The following is a 22,646-nucleotide window of genomic DNA, read 5'->3' as shown; positions in this document are numbered from 1 at the left end:
AAAAGATTTGAATAAGGGATGTTGCGGGACGTCATCTAAAGTTCACTAAAAGGAGAATAATTTAATAACACTTTCAAATATGGTTATTATTAAATCTTAAAATGGATATACATTTTTCATACTGTACATTATAATGCTGTGCTGTCTAAATTAAAATTCACGATTTGTTTTTAATTGCTTTGTTTTTCATTTATTGAGACGAAATTGGCCAAAAATTGGATATCTGTCATAACATTAAAAGAATTACCATCTTAACAATATTTATTATCGGAATTTCATATCAGTGAATCCCTAACTTAAATAATTTTTAATAGGTCGTTTGAAAGACTTTAATAGAATTATGCAATGAAAGCGCAGCTAACCGAAAGACAAAAACATTAACCCACACACATACATACAAGCATGCACACCTCTTTTCCAGGTGGTCCTGGATATGATGCAATTTGAGGTTTACACATTTTGTCTAGACTTTCGTGTAAGCAAACAACTTTTAGTAAGACTGTATGTGTGGACGGAACGCTGTAAAGACTTCACTTTGAGTTTGTTTTCTCTGTTCAGGGGAGCGATTTAACACTTTATGTGCGCAGACACACATTTTCAGACAAAGATTTACAATCCTCAGAATATTCATATGCACATCATTACTGTGGTCTGATGCAAACAAAGCGAAAGTGTAGGAGGTGATAATGAAGTTGTTCATATACAGTACATGGGACTAAAGACTTTGTTTCACAGCTATTTGTTTGTTTTATATTGTAATTGGAGTGATTTACATATTACAAATACACACTCACCGGCCACTTTATTAGGTACACCTTGCTAATAAATTGCCTTCAGAACTGCCTTAATTCTTTGTGGCATAGATTCAACAAGGTGCTGTAAACATTCCTCAGAGATTTTGGTCCATATTCTTATCCATACCAATACTCAGGTAGGCTGTGGCATTTAAACTATGCTTAATTGGTACTAATGGGCCCAAAGTGTGCACATATCCCCAACACCATTACACCACCAGCAGCCTGAATCTTTGATACAAGGCAGGATGGATCCATGCTTTCATGTTGTTTATGCCAAATTCTGACCCTACCATCTGAATGTTTCAGCAGAAATCGATGCTCTTCTACATTCCTTGGTTGTTACTGTTGCCTTTCTATCAGCTTAAACCAGTCTGGCCATTCTCCTCTGACCTCTGGCATCAACAAGGCATTTTCGCCCACAGAACTGCCGCTTACCGAATATTTTCTCCTCTTCAGACCATTCTCTGTAAACCCTAGAGATGGTTCAGCGAGAAAATCCCAGTAGATCAGCAGTTTCTGAAACTTAGACCAGCCCGGTTGGCACAAACAACCATGCCACGTTCAAACTTACTCAAATCACCTTTCTTCCCCATTCTGATGCTTAGTTTGAACTTCAGCAGATCGTCTTGATCATGACTAGGCTACATGCATAAATGCATTGAGTTGCTGCCATGCAATTAGATATCTACGTTAACAGCTGAACGGGTGTACCTAATAAAGTGGCCAGTGAGCTACAATTTGTAGTGGTGTCCGAAACCATACACTGTAAAAAAAACTGTTTTTGAAAAATTTTGAAAATTGATCATTACATATTGGCCCAATAAATGACTTCCAAATAATTATCCCCATGCAAAAAGATGCATTGTACTAATCATAGCTTAAGGTCTTCACTCAAAATTAAAATTGTATATTCACTGAACATATTTAATTGTGCTCAGTCAATCTATGAAGTCGAAGTGAAAAATCCATGTTGGGCGAACAAGTCCTACGTCCGAAAAACGGTATACGCATGCGCGAAATGCACTTGAGGAAAACCGTTCGCGTGGAGATTTCAAATGCGGATCGCGGGAGCGTGAGCAGACTGCAGAGCCAAACGGTGCTGAAGACCGAAACAAACATTCCCAAGAGAATAGAGAGATATTCATCGTCACAAAACGTTGGTGAGTATTGAGCACTGACATTATTCTCCAGAGTTTTGCTTCATGACCCGGTGAAGTTTAAAATACATTTTGTATAATCATGAGTTCATGCATTCATTGGTTTCATGAGTGTGTTCTCGTTTACCACATAACGTTAATTGTCTAATGGTAGCCAATAGTTTTATTTTCCTCATGTCTTATATGTCTAAAATGATAGGTAATAAGTAAATTAAGTAATTTGTGTGATATTTGTGGCAAGCGACCGTTGAACACGGTGCTGTTAGATTGCGTTGGCGTCGGCCTCTTTCAGGGCTTAAGTTATTGCCTTTTAATATCAAACATGTCAAGCTCGATTTTCTTATTCGTCCATTCATTCGTCTCATCCTCATTATATAATGAAGAACTTCTGTTCTGTCACTTGCTAGATGCAGGGTTCCTACACAATTTTCATTTCAAAATTCCATACTTTTCCAGACTCGAATTTCCAGACTTCCTACAGATTTTTCCGACCATATTTAACTTGTTCTGATCAACTGTTTTCAAATTCAACTGCTAACAAGTGTTACATTCTAAAGATTTAGAATTGGCGTTTTTGCCTTTTATTAGGATAGGAAAGTAGCTAGACAGGAAGTAAGGTGGGAGAGAGAGGGGGGCGGGATTGGGAAAAGTCCATGAGGCAGGACTCGAACTCGGGTCTCCCGAAGCACAACAGCACTACATGGCGACGCACTTACCCACAATGCCATCGGCACCGACAAGTCTGTTACACTCTGAGTCAAAACCTCTATGTAGGCTATCTAATATTTAGAAATCCTATATTAAAATATTGCCTTTTGTGACCTTAACGATCAAAATGCTAAATCAGTCACAATTTTTTTTAAAGGGTTATTAAGTTACCCAAAAATTACCCAAAAATGTCATTTCTATCATAATTTACTTACCCTCATGTCATTCTAAACTAATAAGACTTTTGTTAATCTTGGAAATCTTGGACACATGAAGATATTTAAAGGATTAGTTCACCTTAAAATGAAAATGTCCTAATCATTTACTCACCCCAATGCCATCCAGAATGGCAACCAACTCAGTTGGTTGCTCAAAAACTTAATTTATCTTTCACTGAAGAAAGTAAGGCATGGATATCTTGGATGGCATTGAGGTGAGTAAATGATTAGGACATTTTCATTTTGGGGTGAACAAGTCCTTTAATAAAGGGACTGAAATCTCTCAGATTTAAAATATTAAAAATGTTAAAGCCGCACTAGGTAACTTTTGCTCTTGGGCTCCCCCTACAGTTGTGAAACAGTATTGTCCTCTACTACTGTCGTAAACGGTCACTCTACATCAGGGGATGCATCGCACGTGCATTTGTTGACATGACAACTATGATAGCCCTGAAATCTGCAGGAGTTCACATGTAGGTGTTCTGCTTGCGTCGCGTGTGAAATGTCTTCATCCCAGGTACAGTGGCATATGTTTCAGCATGTCATATGAATACAATTTCATGGGTTTTATTTTTTTCAAACGCCAAATGATCGCGATGCTCACGTTTACAAGCCAGCGTCATTATAGTAGCCTAGTCTATTGGTTCCCGTTTTACAGAATCTATATGATACTTCAATTCAATGTTTGAGTGGTAGGTAATAACCATATATCGTCAATATTATAATATCAAGCTACCATAGATGAATCTGCAAATTCGAAAAATCGATTTGCATTAAAGCTTGAGGAAAGACAAATAAACCAATATCACAGACATGTTAGGTATCCTAAAATATGATTTTGTATGTATTACGTATTTACTTGCAAGAATGTAGCCCCTCCTCCTTTAGCTCACGCCAACGAGCAAACGCTGGCCCAATGTTGATCCTCGTCCTGCCTTTAATCCGATCACTTTCTCGTTTCCTCTTTTTGCTTTCCTCAGACAAAACCTTTGCTTTCTTATTTTTCTGTGCTGCTTCGGCCATGACTATAACATTCGGCAAACAAATGATTTGCGAGCGATTTTGTCACGCACGTCCGAATTTAAGGAAGTGGGGATGGTGGTGGAAGTGACGTATATGCCGTAAAGCAGTCTAATTTTGTAGTTCTTTTTGTTCTCGGGTTACTACCCGAAACCCGAAGTTTAAAAGTACGATTAAAAACGATACAGACCCCGTCAGGCTATGGCAGACGTGTCATTCAACCTATTGTAAGTCGATGTATCATCACAAGAGTTTTGAAAATATATTATGAAGGTTGAAAAGTTACCTAGTGCTTCTTTAATATAATAAATTCTTATGGTTTTGAAAGACATGGGGGTGAATAAATGACAAATTTTCATTTTGGGTGTACTATTTCTTTAAGAACTCCACCATCGACACCATGTTTTATCCTCAAACCCAACTTGCTTTCTCAAACTACAAGGTGCTGTGTTAACCACTGTTGAACTGTGAAAAGGAAGGAACACACAGGCCTGACCTTTACTGCCATAGCTAGGCTACAAGTTTTTCATTCATTGAAAAAAATGATTGTGTATATATTTATTATATACATTTAGAAATTCTTAATTTTATATTTAGAAAATGAAATAGGGACAATAGTCTGGAAACATACTCTGATTTATTTTTTCCATACTTTTCCAGACCTGGAAATTACTCAAATCAAATTCCATACTTTTCCATACTTTTCCAAACCCTGTAGGAACCCTGTAGATGTCATTAATGTTTTTAGCCTGCAGTGCCGTGTTTTCTTCACCACATTAAGACATCCTGTTATGCAGAAGACTTCTTGAATATTCAGAGTTTTTCCTTATTGAAAATAAGGTATTTTCACCAAATATCTTGTGTTGTAATTGACTTGTTAATAAAGTAATGTGATAAAACGTCAACCCTGTTGTCTGTGTTCTGTATTTTGCTTAATATATTTATGTTTTTTGTCATTTTTGTCTTTTGGGACAGTGAGAAATAAACAATTGTTACTACAATTTTAAATATTTAATTGGACCAACCACACAGTTTCACTGTAAAACATTTCTCCAATTCAAAATTCTCTAGCAACCGATCACATCTACATTTTTTAGTTGGCCAAATTGAATTTCTGTGAATTAAATTGTATCAATTCACAGAAATTCAATTTGGCCAACTGAAAAATTTAGATGTGATTGGTCACTAGAAAATTTTAAATTGGAGAGGCCTGAAATTTTTTACAGTGTTGGTAAATTACATTTTTCCATTGGCTCAACATATTATTTCTAATTGAGCCCATGTTAACCGACTTTTGCCACAATGGATAAAATTCAATTCACAGAAATTCAATTTAGCCAATTGAAAAATTTAGATGTGATTGTTCACTAGAAAATTTTGAATTGGGGAGGCCTTCAATTTTTTACAGTGTAGTGAACACTATTGAGTGTGCTCATTCAATCCCATAATGCACTGCAATAAAGAGTGTACAACCGAGAATAACCATAATGCACTGTGAGAGTGCGTGCCGAATGAATTACCACGTCTGACCAGAAGAGAATCATCCATCGTTCCATTTTCCAAACTGCTGGGCGAATGTGACTAGAGCGTAATATCATACAGGTTTAAATGTATTTTTAACTGATTATTAAATTGTTTACTTAAGGTTTATACATGACAGAGCCTTAAGATGTGTTTGAAATCGCCCACTATACCCTCATTCACTATTCTATACATTACTCCACTAATAAAGTCCAGTTGAAAGAGTGAATGAAAACGAGTGAATTAGGACACTGGAAAGGCTGCTGCTTTTGCATAGTTTGTGCTTACCGTTTAATAATAATTTGAAACTTAGCAAACTGGCAGCTCCAGTAGTAATGAAAAGATGGAAACTAGCATGTATAAACCTTAATTAAACTATTTAATAATCAGTTAAAAAGGAATTTATACCTGTATGATATTACGCTGTACCCACATTGGACCAGCAGTTTGAAAAATGGATGGATGGATGATTTAGCTGTGGGCGCCATCTTCAGGCAAGAAGCAGGGATTAATTTGGCATGACCCTCACAGTGCATTGTGGGTATATTGTACATCAGTTGTACACTCAGGTTTGCAGTGCATTATGGGATTGAACGAGTGCACTCAATGTCCACTATGGTTTCAGACACCGCTACAAATGGCTGTGCCCTCAAATAGTGCCCCGATTTCGGACACAGCCCTAGTGTTTTAAAGACAGTTAACATTAGGTTACCAGTTGACAAACCTCAACACCCCAAAGTCACAAAATAATGTAAACATTAAATGTGGATAAGCTATCACAATTCATTGGGATTTTATGTTGGTCACCTGTCCTCATGGCTGCGTCCACCTTGCCATCGTACAGCTGTCTCTGTGCAAGCAGGAAGAAATGATAGGCCTCAGCCCCACGCCAGGCGTCATCCAGGATACGGCTGTCTGAAGACGTCTCATCTTCCTCTAACAGCCCTGCTAATGCACTGGTAGCCTGAAATAAATCGCACACACAAATTACCCACCACCAGGCTGTAAATGAGCCCTTCATCACAACTGATTTCCTGCCCCTCTGATGCTGTTGGACTCTGAGTCAGGCTGCAGCTGCAGACCACAGCACTGAGAGTAACTTAACAACTACCACAGCTTTTTGCAGGATAGAAAATAGAAAAATCACAAGTGAACTAAATCTAAACTACATCCAGCAAGTAGAGCATTTGGAAACAGGAAATGTTTTATGTATGTACTGTAGAAGGATGTTTGAACAGTACCTCAGATTTCTTGCCCTTGGTTTTGCTTTGCTGTGAGCTCTTGATCTGGGTGTGGAAGTTCTCCACCAGCAAGGCAGCGAGCACATATAGCTTCTTCACTCGCAATGGTCGCGTTCTCTTTTTTGCCTCATCTTCAGCGATCTAAGGTGAACAAAGAGTGTCATCTAAAGATATATTTTTACAGTTACAAAAATATCCTCACTTTAAAAGTTAAGTGTGTTTACTAAAAGAAAATGAAATCTCACGACTGGGTTGGGCATAACAAAATTGGTTTAACAGAAACAAAAAAAATTTTGCACAATATTCCTCATTTAAATAATTCCCTATAAAAAATAGGGTCGAGGCCTGGTTGAGTTGCGTTAGTAGTGTGTTGCGGTTATGGTAAGGGCGTGACATTTCCGAAACATGCTCGAAGTGGTCTTCCAATCGAGCCAACCAATCAGAGCACAATGTGTTTTTAGGAAGGACCCTTAAACGCATACCTCGGATCTTTAGTGACCCGGTACGTCATTCACTACCCTCCTTTTCATTCATTTTTAGACATCAACCTTCTTAGTATGCCTCAATCAATGATTATAAACAATATAGACAATTAGAAAAGAATGCCTGTTTTCCCATTCACTTTTTGTCAAAATTGTATAGGGTCACTGATGACCCGAGGTACGTAACAATGTAAGTAAAAAAAAATTTTGCACAGCAATGATTGAATCTTTGATGACTGAAAAAGGGCAATTCACCTTTATTCCACAATGTGGCAATGTCTGATACACAATGATGAAGTGACGTTTCACTTATAGTTACCGCAGTCAGAAAAAATTTTTTTGCAAAACTTCATCAGCAAAACTTAAAATGGCTCAGCGATTTACCGCAGAGCAAGTACTGAACGCAATCAAATATTAGTCACTCTCACTTCATTGTGGATCTGGTGAAGAAGCCGTCAGTGATCAAAATATTGATTTTGAAGATGATGAAAAAGATAGTTTTGAGAATATGTTTGAGATGGTGAATATGAGCCAGATGCTGAATGTCTAGGGAAATGAGCTCTGACCAGGACAGTGATGATGGTATAAAACATCTGCTCAAACTGAACCCTTCCAAGCTCCAAAAGGTAACAAAATATGCTTTATTTTATTCTTTTGTAATTGTTACTCTAATATCATGAGACAGAGTTTTATATTATCGCAAGTAGAGATCCATCTGTGTTAGATAAAGATCCGGGTCGCTAAAGATGATTGGCGAAACATTTCTGCATTTAAGGGTTAAATAGAGCTAGGAACTAAACAGAGCGTTACTGACAGACTGGGAGGAGAGGTGCTGCTACAATGTCAAATATCTGAAAAATAATGTTTTTTTGGGGGTTTTTTACATTCAAGCATGAAAACCTTTTCTAGTAGACCCTAACAACAAAATCAAGACTTTGTAAAAGGGCATAATATGGCCGCTTTAAAAATTACTGTCATCACTGGTTTCATAACCTGAGGATCCCCAATGACATTTTCTTACATGAGCGGATACAGACGTACCTTAAACATGAGTTTGGCAGCATCCAGGAAGTGATGGGCTTTTCTGTAGAGCTCTACAGCCTCTAGAGTTTTGTTTTTCTCCAGCAGATGTGAGGCATATTTGGACAGAAGAGGCCCAATTTCCTTCATACTGTGGTTTTTGGCAAGTTCCACAGCTTTGTTCCACTGAAAAAAAAGCACACAATTAAAATGTATTTTTACTGTTGCTCATTTGTTTTTATCAAGCATCTAAACATTCATCACAGACAGGTTTCATGAGAAGATGAGTGTGATGACGTAACAGCTGCAACTGGATCTTTCAGTATAACTGATGATGAGCACTGTGATCTCTCTGAACCTCTCATTTAAACTAATGACAGAAGTGTCACTATCTCTCAATGCTCAAAAAAGCTGAAAAGGCAGTGAGTCAGAATGTATTCAGTGAAGAGAGAAAGAAATAGATGTCTTTTGAGAAATGCATATTAAATAGGGCTGTCAAAGTCTCAATTTTTTCACACAGATAACATTTACATTCAGTTCAGCATTATAATTTAATTATTTTCTTAAATCTTTTCTAAAGATTCATTAGAACCGTTGCAAGGGAAGCAGCACAAGTGTGTGTGTGTGCGTGCGTGTGTGTGTGTGTGTGTGTGTGCGTGTGCGTGTGTTTAAGATCGGTAAATGATGGAGAAAATACCTTCTTTTATGGATAATTTATTTATATATGAAATCCAGATGCATTTATCAAATATAACGTTTTATGCAGACTTTGGCTCTCAAGTATTATTCAATTATTAAATATGTATATGAAACAGATTTGTACACACGTGAATGAGAAGACCATCTGCAAAAACCTCTTAGATACTGTAAATATGCATGAATGAATCCATAAGTGGACTAAATATACATTTTTACATTATTTAATTATTTTGAGTTTGGATGTGAGAAATATATAATCTGTTTTCTATGCAAATGAGAAATATTTGTTCTGTCTTTATGTATTTTTTTCTTTTAAAAGAATCCAAATGCATTCACTACAAAAAACCCCGGATGAATCAGAATTAAATATTGACAGCAGTAATATACTGTAATATCAATATAATTAATGCAATTAATATAAGATTTATACATGCTAAACCTTTAACATTCATAATAACATATCAAAACCATACAACTAGTTAAAGTTCTGTGCAGGTTTGTGCATGAACTCTCACCTGGTTTAGATGTACACAGGCATCCACAGCTGCTTTGGGTTGGTTACATTTCAGAAATGCACTGACGGCTTGCTCACACATTCCCACGGTAACAAACATCTGACCAATGTCCTACACACACACACAAACAATAAAGCACGGTTCAAGACATTTTAAGAGAATCTGAACCAAAGATTGCTGATTGGTCTGCTGACGAAGCATAAGAAAAAGGGTCAGAGAGAAAGAAAAAAAAGAGAGAGAGAAAAGCACCCACTGGTAGCAGTTTATGGTTTTCTGGTAGGGAGTTTGCAAGTTTCTCCAGACCATCATAGTCCTCCAGCATATAGTAACATTCAGCCAGACGCTCCTGATTACGACCCTGCAGGTAATACTGCACTGCATTCAACCTGTGGAAAATACAAACTTCAAGTTTCTGTGTCAACAGTCATATAAAACACAATTTAACAGTAAGTACACAACCAGCCAAACATTGACACACTTTATTGTGTCAGGTTTGTGTTCTGTTTTCATTCTGTAACCTGCCTGACTGAATTCTGAATGAATCTCTTCGGTTACTATGAGCTTGCTGCTCAACATTCAAATACTTGCCATTGTTTGCTGTTAGCACAGTTTCAGAAAGCATCTGAAATCAACATCCAAGATAAGTGTATGTTCTTTTATGCCATATCTCTGTGCATATTATGTGTTCTGCTATTAATTCCTAAATGAGCAATCATAAGTTTTAAACTAAACGTCATGTTAGTTTAACAGTCTCGCCTCACTCTTTTGATTGACAAGACGACGGCTGAAAATGTGGCTTTGCCTGGACAAACACATACATATACATAAACAAATATGAAAACACCTACACTTTAACAACCTACCATTTCTGTCTGTCTGCAAAATAGTCTCCAATAGCGTTGTAGGCCTGCTCCAGAAGAGCATCATCAGAGTCACCTGAACCCGTCTTCAGCAATTGCAGAACCCTGAACCAATCGCCGAGCTTTATACGCAAACTGATTGCCAAATCCCTAAAGAGACCAGAGTGAGAAATAAGAATAATGATATAAATAATTTTTCAATTGAGTTAATTAAAATGTTGGCCATAACTGCATAAACAAAAATCCAGATCCAAGCCAACAGAGACACATTTAGAAACTGATTTGAGTGGGGGTTTTTTAATCTAAAAATCATCTATCTATGTAGTTTATTTAATTTAGAACTCCATTAAATTAAAATATGGTAATTTATTGTATGCCAGGAAAAAATATAAATAGCTATTATTTGGTAAAAAGTCAAAAATTTTAATAAAAAGGACATAATGTAGAAATATAAATTAGTAACATTTGTAATTAATTACTATATTAAAAATACATTTGTAATATTGTAATACATTTGTATATAATATATATATTATATATATATATATATATTATATATATATACAGGGTGTCAACATATAAACAAGTTAAATCTAATACTTTTTAGGACCTTTTATTAGGAAACTTTAAGACATTTTAAGACTTTTTAAAGACCTGCGGCCACCCTGATATATACAGGTGCTGGTCATATAATTAGAATATCATCAAAAAGTATCATCAAAAAACTCATTTTGCCTGAATACTGCAGCAATGTGGCGTGGCATGGAGTCGATCAGTCTGTGGCACTGCTCAGGTGTTATGAGAGCCCAGGTTGCTCTGATAAAGGCCTTCAGCTCTTCTGCATTGTTGGGTCTGGCATATCGCATCTTCCTCTTCACAATACCCCATAGATTTTCTATGGGGTTAAGGTCAGGCAAGTTTGCTGGCCAATTAAGAACAGGGATACCATGGTCCTTAAACCAGGTACTGGTTGCTTTGGCACTGTGTGCAGGTGCCAAGTCCTGTTGAAAAATGAAATCTGCATCTCCATAAAGTTGGTCAGCAGCAGGAAGCAGTATACGGCTGCGTTGACCTTGGACCTCAGAGAACACAGCGGACCAACACCAGCAGATGACATGGCATCCCAAACCATCACTGACTGTGGAAACTTTACACTGGACCTCAAGCAACGTGGATTGTGTGCCTCTCCTCTCTTCCTCCAGACTCTGGGACCCTGATTTCCAAAGGAAATGCAAAATGTACTTTCATCAGAGAACATAACTTTGGACCACTCAGCAGCAGTCCAGTCCTTTTTGTCTTTGGCCCAGACGAGACGCTTCTGACGCTGTCTGTTGTTCAAGAGTGGCTTGACACAAGGAATGCGACAGCTGAAACCCATGTCTTGCAAACGTCTGTGCGTAGTGGTTCTTGAAGCACTGACTCCAGCTGCAGTCCACTCTTTGTGAATCTCCCCCACATTTTTGAATGGGTTTTGTTTCACAATCCTCTCCAGGGTGTGGTTATCCCTTTTGCTTGTACACTTTTTTCTACCACATCTTTTCCTTCCCTTCGCCTCTCTATTAATGTGCTTGGACACAGAGCTCTGTGAACAGCCAGCCTCTTTTGCAATGACCTTTTGTGTCTTGCCCTCCTTGTGCAAGGTGTCAATGGCCGTTTTTTGGACAACTGTCCAGTCAGCAGTCTTCCCCATGATTGTGTAGCCTACAGAACTAGACTGAGAGACCATTTAAAGGCCTTTGCATGTGTTTTTTTAGTTAATTAGCTGATTAGAGTGTGGCACCAGGTGTCTTCAATATTGAACCTTTTCACAATATTCTAATTTTCTGAGATACTGAATTTGGGATTTGCCTTACTGTGCGTTCACACCGCCGCCGGCGAGAGCGTCAAAGTGGCCGGAAGTCATTCATTCTCAATGGGAGCCCGGCGGCGAGCTCCGGCGAGAGCGGCGCGGCGCGTCTTGGACGATTTGGGCGTCGAGGAGAGTTGGAATCAGGTCAACTTTATGGTAATGAGCTACGACGCGCTTCGGCGGCAGCCGGCGGCAACCAATGGGAATGTAGAAGTGCTCCGCTTGAGATGATTCTAGAGAACGCAGCGCTGTAAACTTTGGTTCCGACCACATTAGTTCCCAAGCAAAATAGAGAGAGGTTGATCACTGCTGGTGCGGCGGGTTTGATAAGAAGATGCGCAACATTATTTATACACCACACAAATGGCCTTTAATTGGTTTATTTCGTTAGCAAACATGTAACTATAATTGTTAAGTTCTTTCCATCGATCTGCTTTTTTTTTTTTTACTTTCACATTTAAATGATTTCATGAGGTTATATTATACGGTTATACCCTACTTGTGGTCAGTCAGCACAAACGCCGATCAACATGATTGTTTGCTTTGCAGCCCCTTTAAATGCTGTTTCAAAAAAGACCAAGCATTTGATCTACGTCAGAGCGGCAGCGCGTCCACGAATCTTCTACAGCGTCGATGGCAGGGCGGCCAGAGCGAAGTTTGACGCTCTCGCCGGCGGCGGTGTGAACGCACAGTTAGTTGTCAGTTACAATTATCAAAATTAAAATAAATAAACAGTTGAAATATATAAGTCTGTGTGTAATAAATGAATATAATATATAAGTTTCACTTTTTGAATGGAATTAGTGAAATAAATCAACTTTTTGATGATATTCTAATTATATGACCAGCACCTGTATATAACCCAATCAGCTCAAATAGTTTTTGTTAAAAAATGCTTAATCTAAATTGTGTAAAGTTTTTCTCAATTTAATTAAATTCATTTAACATCACTATTTTTTGAGAAAAGCATGCTTGTCCACAGAGATTTCACACAGCATAAAGACATTTATCATCTCCCGTGTGTACCTGCGGTCCATATCCAGGTACATCCTCTCTGCCTCCTCGAACCTGCTGAAGTAAGCAGCTACCTCGGCCTGTTTCATGGCTTCACTCTGCAGGTTGCTCAGTCTCTTGACAAATTCAATGCCCTGGTAGTCCCTACAGCGCACAAACGCCTGTTCAGCCATCTTCAAATCCAGCTTCTGCAGTGCCGCTTCTGCCAACAGACGCCTGCAAGTGCACACATGGATACAACTGACTGAATCTTCAACTTTCAAGTACAGAAGGTCTGGCATTTCACACTGAATACCTTAAATCCCATATTCCCAGAATCTGACACATTAGTTCTGATTAAATAATTAATTTAAAGTATATGCATTTATACAGCATTTGATCCCAACATAGATTTTTCCTCACACAAAAAATTGCAAACTTAAACAGGACTGTGGACATAATGACACTTTTAGGTGTCTAGAGAGGTTTTGGAGAACTGAGTCACAGATAGTGGACAAAGAGGGCGAAGCGAGTCCCTCTGGGATCTTTTCATGTGCTCATGGAAAGTTAAGAAAACCTTTGACCTCTGACACGCTGGCATGTTAAGGATGAGTACAATCAAACAACAGAGCCTCTGAGCTCTCACACTTGTATCCCAGCAAACACACACAGACTGAAAGAGAGAGCCGACACATGGCTCTTGCTTTACACCATATTCCAACAGGATTCCTTCTCCAGTTCCTGTCTGACAGTATTAACAGCAACTTTTCTCACTTAATTTACTAAATGTGCCGCCTAGTACTAATGTACTGCCTACATTTCACCCCAAAAATCAAAGAAAGGCTAAACTCTGTGAAGGTTTTCAATCCAATGATCCATTATGTGAAACAGCGCTAATGTATAGAAAACCAGGCTGATCACTCAGAGAGAATAGAGACTCATGTTGTGTTTTCAGTAAATTATTCATTCCAGTGTGTGTCCTGTAAATAATGTATGTTAGATAAAGGTACAGTGCTTTGAAGCACTGGTAAAGAACATTAAACATAAGCTAACATGACACTAGGGTTTGCCTACCTGCTTCTGTAGCAAGAGTCCAATCTGAAATTCCTCCTTGTGCTGTGAGAACTGACAGAGCCACTAAAACTTCAGTGGGTTCCTAAATCAATAGAGCCGCTCCAAAACTTTATGGCTACAGGTAACATCTCTCTCGTTCTCATCTCCATCTTAGATTTTTTTTTATTTTTATTGAACATAACCATAACCAACTGCACACAAATATTACAGTTTATTTTATTCACATTTTTCCAGACTTCCTTCTTAATGGTCAGGCAGGTACACTAGGAAAAAGATCTACAGAACGGTGCTACCTTATTTGTTTTATCTTGTCCTGCCAGTGCCAGGATCATCATTCACATCATAGAACTGTACCTCACACTTCATTCAGACTATAAAACTGAACCCCATACTTTCCACTTCCAGGACACACACATACACGGCCATGTTGCACACACACAAATCTCATAAATTGTATAACAAACATACACTCACATACAAATAAACAAACCCACACAGCATGTTTTAGCACACTCTTCAGTACTGCCTAACTGCCAAACTAGCAATAAAGCTCTTTCTAACTATGCTTTTATTAACGTATTTCTCTTTGAGCGTGCAGGTTTGCTTGAATAAATAACCAAACTGCCCCATTTATAATGTGGAATGCATGTCTGTCTCTCACCAGAGGCGCGGATGGGGATTGTCCTCAATAAACTGAGAAGCATCTTCAATTCCAACTTTCTCAATCAGCGCCCTGCTGTCCCTCAGTGAGCGGATCTCGAAGTTTATTAAATAATCTTTATTTGGAACCTCTGGAACCTAAAGGATAAAATTATATTCAGGGTTCACACAACTTTTGACAAATTGAGAGGATTTTTTTTTTATCGTTTTATAGTTATCTATCTATCTATCTATCTAATATATATATATATATATATATATATATATATATATATATATATATATATATATATATATATATATATATATATATATATATATATATATATATATATATATATATATATATATATATATATATATATATATATATTTGTTTTTCAGTCCTTGAAATCTCAATTTTTTTAATTATGAAATGAATCACACATATTCCAACCAACCCTCATAATCTCATCCAAAAGAACAGATTTGATCTCCAGGTCCTCAAAGTGGCAGATGAAGCCAGATGTTTGAATTGGTTCCTGTGTTCAAAACACAACACAATATTGAGCTTGTCAGGAGAGAATACTCACACTAATACTGCTATAAATTAAAACAACTGAAGAAATAGATTTTCTGATCAAAGTTCAGGCTGATTATTTATGAGAATACACTTTTAATATTAGTGTGACTGTAAATATATTGTGTATAATGTGTGGAATGAACCCGTAAACCACACTTCCTGCTATTTTTCTGGGCGGGAAGTAAAAAGCTCTGTTAAATATCTTCATTGGGTGGTCTGATCCACAGGCCATGTGCGCTGTGATTTACTAAGGCTGGTGTGTGTGTCTGTGTGGTTCAGGTAAACACATTGTAAGGACAAAATGTCCACACAAAGATGGCAATATCTGAAATCCTTGTCTTTGTGGGGACATTTTTGGTCCCCATAAGAAAAACAGCTTATAAATCATGCCACGTGATTTTTTTTTTGAAAATGTAAAAATGCTGAAAGTTTTCTGTAATAATAGGTTAAGGGGTCGGGTTAGAAGATAGAATATACCATTTGTAAAGTATTTAAAAAATCATTATGTTCATGGAATATCCCCAACATGTGTGTGTGTTTATTTGAAAATGGCAGCACTTCCTGAACCCTGTATACGTAAGAGTACAGTAGCTTTGACAAAACTCTTACGCCGCATTCACACGGGGCGTCGGCGTCAACGCTTCTCGTTTACTTTGAATGGGTGACGTCATGCGTTGCCGAACTGAATTGTGGGTTCCGTCGCGGCGCTTCACTCGCGTTGCAAGCGGCAAAAGTTGAAGATTTCTCAACTTTTCAAGCGCCAACGCAGGCGTCATCCAATCAGATCACCCTATGCAAATATCCTAGAGCAGACGCTAGCCAATCGCGTTCGTTTAAAACACCGGTGAATGAAGAGTGAATGAAGAGTAAAGAACGATCTAAAATGGAGGAAAAGCTAATAATTGCGGTGGATAATCACCCGGTCCTTTACTACCAATCATTATTTACATACCGGGACACAAACTGGAAGAGACCAGGCCTGGAAGGAGGTGGCAGAGACGGTTGGAGAATCTGGAATGTATCATGCTTGTATTCCGTCCGTGTACTCTGTTTATCATTGAATGACAGGAGCATATCATATCATGTGTGGTTCAAATAGAGCTATCCCCCAGCCAAATGAGGAATCAAATATTAAAGTGATCAGTTTTCATACACAAAATAGTCTCACAGACTAGCTGTCAAAAAAGGCGCTTTTTTTGTGTTGTGTTGTGGTCCAAGCGGCAAGTAATGTGATTAGCTGTTGTCACTATGACGGTCGCGTCAGGCACCAAGCTTCAGCCAAGCCCTCCATCAAGCGTTGACGCCGAAGCCCCGTGTGAATGCGGCGTTACCCTTTCAGTCCTTTCCTTCCATTTATGTGTTTTTTTTTTTCCCAGTCATCCTCTTTTCTCATGCCACAATACTGTATATGCACAGGTATGGACCTGTAGCTCATTTCTCTATGTCTCACCTCAGGGTCCAGGTTTCTGAAGACATACATTCTGGTTTTCTCCATCATGGAGAACAGATCTGGGTTATCATTAGCCCATTTCATATCCCAGACATCCTTGCGCTCGAATTTAGATGGGTCTCCAGCTGTGGACCCGCCCTCTACGTCCCCCGCTGAAGCCCGCGTCTCTACATCCAAAAACGTCAACACACCCGTAATGTCGATTATAGCCAGTCGGCTGGAAACAAAAAATACAAGCAAGTTAAAATACATTCTCACTATACAAGCAGGAAAAAAAGGAGTGATTAATCTAACAATGATGGTGCTGATATGGTCTAGGGTTACTATGGGATAGGAAGAGAGAGGAAAAAAAGAAAACAGAGGGAGAAATCCGACCTGGAGTTACAATTCAGGGACAGCTGATATGGTCTGGATGTGAGAGAAAATTTCTGCAGGAGGCTGATATTGGGCAGGCTGTATCTCTGTAAGATACCAGACTCACGAGCCTGCGGACATCACAACCACACGTCAAACACACAGAAGCTTTGGGTTGAGAAAGCGTGTGTTCTTGTGAAAATCAGACGTACCACTAGAAGCATCCTGTCTGATGCTGTGATGCAGCAAATCGGATCTCTGGTGGCCTGAAACAAATGAAACATAAACATGTCTCATGGTGATGGTATTAAAAAGTGGGCTGCAGTCTCCATACATAGTGCAAAGATGCATTTTCTGACATTTGGGTCCCTTAGAAGAGTTTTTGAAAGATATAAATTAAGCACATCAAGGAAAATACAGCAAAAGTACCAAATAATTCAAACTGACTGAGCTGAGCAGTGTCTTATGACACTTTTCCCACTAATCCTCTCACGAGAGGTTGAGAGAGCCACAGGTGAGTGTATGTGATGAGTGTACTCACTGTGAAGGCTTTGGCAAAGTTCAGTGTCCCATCCGATGTTCCGCTTGGACTGTCATCGATGTGATAAACCCTAGAGAAGAGAGTCAGCAAGACAGAGTGAAAAGAGACAGTGTGCGGGTAAAGTGGAGCAAGAGAGGTAGGTATTGCCTCAGTGTATTTCTCTCATGTGGAAGGGAAACAGAACACTGAGTCCACTCCTGGTCTGTGTGGGTCGCAGGATTTCATCACACAGCCATGAACGGAACTTTTCTAAACTGCTGCCGTCAGCGAGCACACCCTCACACTGCATTGATAGACAGACAGGCAGACAGGCCTGCCCACAGACTGTATGCATTAATAAGGAACGCCGCTTCATCTGATGAAAGCTTACATATTACACTGGTCTGTTACTTTCATTCAGACACCGAGTCTGAGACATGGGACAAAGCATGTCCTACAATTTCCACTGCAGTTCGCTTTTGAAGTAGCTAGATTCCCACTTTGAAATTAATCTGAGAAGATTACTAGAACATTCTTACGGAGCCCCTAAACGGACATGGTGGTAGAAAAAATATGGGATGGGAGGAAAAATATTATTTCGCAAAACTTTTGAATTCCCCTGAGAAACGTTGCACTCTCTTGCAAAACATTTCCGTTCTCTCGCAAAAAAGTTGTGTTCTCTCGCAAAGATATTTGTGTTCTCTCTATTTGAGTTCAGACAAACACTTCCTGTTTAATGTCCCGCTGGCAGTGTTTCAGACAGCTCCATACGTTAACAATGGAGTGGTTCATAGAGTTTTGTTTTGAACTTCGACTTAAGTATAAATAAATACAGTCGGTGCTTAACTCAAGGAGTTCAGTAAAGTTGACAATGTGTAAAACCCGACTACAAAAATAGCCAATAACTTCAATGTTTACACACTATAGTGTCACCAAATTCAGTTTACACATCAATGGTCTCCTACTGTTCATCCTACAAAACTTAGTTTGGTAAAAATGTGCTTTTGCATAATTATGATTTTTTTTTTATTATGAAATAAAATCAATAACGTCACTGTAACACTGTACGGTCACCAAATGCAGTTCACATCAATGTTCTTCTGCTGGTTATACTACAACACTTAGAATGCAAAGTTTCTCGGGGGAACGCAAAACATTTTGCGAGAGAAAGCAAAAGCTTTTAAATATATTTTTTCCTCCCATCCCATTTTTTTCCCACCACCATGTCCCTTTAGGGTACATTCTTATCACAAATGTACAATTTTATACAAACATTTTTTTTGTAAAATTATGACATTGGCACAGTACCCTTAGTTTAAACTGACCAGAAAATGAAATGGCTACCATATTTAATACATGTGTTATGCAGAATACAACCCCAAATCAGAAAAAGTTGGGACACTATGGAAAACGCAAAAAAAAAAAAAAAAAGAAGTGATTTCTAAATTTACTTTGACTTGTATTTCATTGCAGACAATATGAACACAAAATATTTCATGTTTTGTCTGGTCTACTTCATGTCATTTGTAAATATGCATCCTTTCCTGTCATTCAGACCTGCAACACATTTCAAAAAAAGTTGGGACAGTAAAGCATTTACCACTTTGTAATGTTGCCATTCCTTTTCACAACACTTAAAAAGACGTTTAGGGACTGAAGACACCAAGTGATGAAGTGTTTCAGGTGTAATCTTGTCCCATTCTTCCTGCAAACAAGTCTTAAGGTGGGCAACAGTACGGGGTCTTCGTTGTCGCATTTTGCGCTTCAAAATGCGCCACACATTCTCTATTGGAGACAGGTCGGGACTGCAGGCAGGCCAGTCAAGTACCCGTACCCTCTTCCTCCGCAGCCAGGACTTTGTAATGTGTGCAGAATGTGGTTTTGCATTGTCTTGTTGAAATATGCATGGACGTCCCTGGAAAAGATGTCTTCTTGAAGGCAGCATATTGTGCTCCAAAATCTCTATGTACTTTTCAGCATTAATGGTGCCTTCACAGAAGTGCAAGTTACCTTTGCCAAGGGCACTGACACAACCCCATACCATGACAGACCCTGGCTTTTGGACTTGTTGCTAGTCACAGTCTGGATGATCCTTTTCTTCTTTGGTCCGGAGCACACGGTGTCCATTCCTCCCAAAAAATACCTGAAATACTGATTCATCTGACCACAGTACATGTTTCCACTGTGTGATGGTCCATCCCAGATGCCTCCGAGCCCAGAGAAGTCAACGGCGCTTCTGGACACTGTTAACAAAGGGCTTCCTTTTGGCACAGTACAGTTTTAACTGGCATTTGTGGATGTAACTACGTATTGTGGTACTTGACAAAGGTTTGCCAAAGTAGTCCTGAGCCCATGTGGTGATATCGCTTATAGATGAATGACGATTCTTGATGCAGTGCCGCCTGAGGGATCGGAGATCACGGTTGTTCAGCTTAGGCTTGTGCCCTTGTCCTTTACGCACTGAAATTCCTCCAGATTCCTTGAATCTTTTAATTATGTTATGCACTGTTGAATGTGAAATATCCAAATCTCTTCCTATCTTTCTTTGAGGAACATTGTTTTTAAACATTTAAATAATTTTCTCACGTATTTGTTGGCAAACTGGCGATCCTCGGCCCATCTTTGCTCCTAAAGCATTAGACCTTTCTCGGATGCTGCTTTTGTACCAAATCATAATTACAATCACCTGTTGACATCACCTGTTTCAAATCACATCATTATTTAACCATTTTACCTCATTACTAGCCCTAAATTGCTCCAGTCCCAACTTTTTTTGAAATGTGTTGCAGGTCTGAATGACAGGAAAGGATGCATATTTACAAATGACATGAAGTTGACCAGACAAAACATGAAATATGTTGTGTTCATATTGTCTGCAATGAAATACAAGTCAAAGTAAATTTAGAAATCACTTCTTTTTTTTTTTTTTTTGCGTTTTCCATAGTGTCCCAACTTTTTCTGATTTGGGGTTGTAGGATACTGCTGGTGACAATTTGACAGACAGAGCTGAAAAGCAGTTTTAAACTATCCCGTTTCCTCACTACATTCATTAATTCACGTGAATGCTAGATTTGTCAATATTATGATGAATATTTGGCACATTATTTTTGTGTCTGATAATGTTGTGTGGGAAATTCCGCTTTGGAATCACAGGAATCAATTACATTTTTATTCAAATAGAAAGCAGTTACTTAAATTGTAATAATATTTCACAATATTACTGTTTTACTTTATTTTTAATAAAATAAATGCAGAACCTTTTGAAAGGAAGTGCGTTTGATTTTTTTTTATCACAGGTGACATTTGACCCTCACCTCTCCCGACCTTCCTTTCTTGTTTTAGCGACCTGGTTGATCTCAAGAGCAGTGAGTTTCTTAGCCACACGATACTGCCAAACATAAAACGCCTCCTTGGATGCGGTGATCACATGAGTCTTCGTCATGGTGACGAACAGAGGGTCTGTGACAGAGGAAAAGTACACAAAAACATTTGGGAAAGAACATCTAGAATGCAATTCATTTAACACATTTTAGGGAATGAGAAAGAAAAGAAATTCCTTTAACAGTTACATCATTATCAAAATCAGGTGACAATATCACATCTATAGATCAAAACTGACGGTTGAAGGTCTGTGTGATTTCGAAGGCTGTTGAAAAATCACACAAACCTCTATATATAGACTGGGATCAATCAGGTTTAACCTAATAAAATGAATAACTACATTTTCTGTTCTGTGCTGCTGTTCAGCCTCTGGAATCTCTCCACAGAGAGATCAGGGTGAACGTCGGTCCCTCCCACAGATCTGCTCTCCCAACCAGGGGAGGAATTTAGCAAGATGCCTGCGAGAGTGAGAGGAAAGGAGCCGGGATTCCCACCGCAGCTTTCACACTGTGTATGTTGGTGTTATATCATAACATCCTCAAGCCATCATCAAAGAAACTGTTCTGAATTAAATATGTTAACTATACCTCAAACCTAAGCCTAATAAGACCATTCAAGCACATCTACACATCTCTCTGGAATACTTTCCGATTAGTAAATGGCCGCTAAAGTGAAACTGTAGCTGTTTCTCTTATACCACATTGCGTTCTCTTGCATTTCACAAAATAAAAGAATTTTTAAAATTTGCATTTATATATTTATTTTCTTATAAATATAGAATCAGTGAGTGTGTCGTATTAACTCACCGATGTCAATATATTTGGAGTCCTGTGGGGTTCCAATGGAGTTACACAACACCAGAACATACTGTGGACAGAGGACAGACAGGCATCTCTTTACTGTATGGATACTCTTCACTAAACAGTATCAAGGAAATATCTAACAGGCTTCTTTTGCAGATGTTCATAATACCTTTCTCCTCTTAGACTGATCCTTTGAGGTGTTTTGATTGGACGGCTCATTAAATTCCTGTGGTAAAGCGGTTGAATCTGATGCTTAAGAAAAGCTTTCTCAAAGTTTAATTTAATGAAATTCTATATTAAAATATTATGTCTTTCTACTGTAGACTCTGTCCTGTCCTACTGAATGAAGCCCTGGTTCAGAGCTCCTATTAGTCATTTAGTCTTTACTTTGTTTACAATACATCATGATACAGTCACATCTGTATGTTTGATCAGGTTTTTACTGTCTTTGAAAATGGCTACAGTCATGTAGTATTGTTAACTCTCTCCTGACTGTAACTTTCTGCTGTCCGTGATCAGAGTGCATATGATATAATTTTCACAGCTTTTTACTACACTGGAATTTGATAGGTGTCTTTACCAAAGCTGATCCAGCCTCAGCCTCAGGGTCCTCCTGTTTGTGAAATGATAAAAACATAGCATTTGATGCAACACAAATCACGACTAGTTAACACACTAAATCCAAAACAATATTGTAAATTAAAATATCACTTTTGTTAAACTTAACTGAACTTTTTTCGTACCTGTGGATGCGTGTCATCT

General features: G+C 38.4%; 1 protein-coding gene across 2 annotated transcripts in view; it reads right to left on the bottom strand.

Moving 5' to 3' along the window:
• The window catches only part of wdr35 (WD repeat domain 35), a 31,314-nt gene that overhangs the window by 2,359 nt on the left and 6,309 nt on the right, over nt 1-22,646 (bottom strand). Inside the window, exons 10-27 of one of the 2 annotated variants that reach the window (XM_079843551.1) lie at nt 22,628-22,646; nt 22,465-22,497; nt 22,054-22,110; nt 21,888-21,948; nt 21,015-21,159; nt 17,722-17,791; nt 17,393-17,446; nt 17,202-17,311; nt 16,827-17,043; nt 15,255-15,335; nt 14,816-14,952; nt 13,114-13,317; nt 10,242-10,388; nt 9,632-9,764; nt 9,379-9,489; nt 8,186-8,350; nt 6,663-6,803; nt 6,229-6,385 (exon numbers count right to left, since the gene is read on the bottom strand). The exon at nt 22,628-22,646 is cut by the window's right edge and continues 167 nt beyond it. In XM_079843551.1, coding sequence (XP_079699677.1) covers nt 6,229-6,385; nt 6,663-6,803; nt 8,186-8,350; nt 9,379-9,489; nt 9,632-9,764; nt 10,242-10,388; nt 13,114-13,317; nt 14,816-14,952; nt 15,255-15,335; nt 16,827-17,043; nt 17,202-17,311; nt 17,393-17,446; nt 17,722-17,791; nt 21,015-21,159; nt 21,888-21,948; nt 22,054-22,110; nt 22,465-22,497; nt 22,628-22,646 — 2,042 coding nt within the window. The remainder of the gene's footprint in view (nt 1-6,228; nt 6,386-6,662; nt 6,804-8,185; nt 8,351-9,378; nt 9,490-9,631; nt 9,765-10,241; nt 10,389-13,113; nt 13,318-14,815; nt 14,953-15,254; nt 15,336-16,826; nt 17,044-17,201; nt 17,312-17,392; nt 17,447-17,721; nt 17,792-21,014; nt 21,160-21,887; nt 21,949-22,053; nt 22,111-22,464; nt 22,498-22,627) is intronic. The other variant, XM_079843552.1, reaches the window with a different exon arrangement.

This window comes from Gobio gobio (assembly GCF_949357685.1).
Source record: "Gobio gobio genome assembly, chromosome: 18".
Classification (NCBI taxonomy): Eukaryota; Metazoa; Chordata; class Actinopteri; order Cypriniformes; family Gobionidae; genus Gobio; species Gobio gobio.
This window is presented reverse-complemented; position numbering and strand designations above follow the sequence as displayed.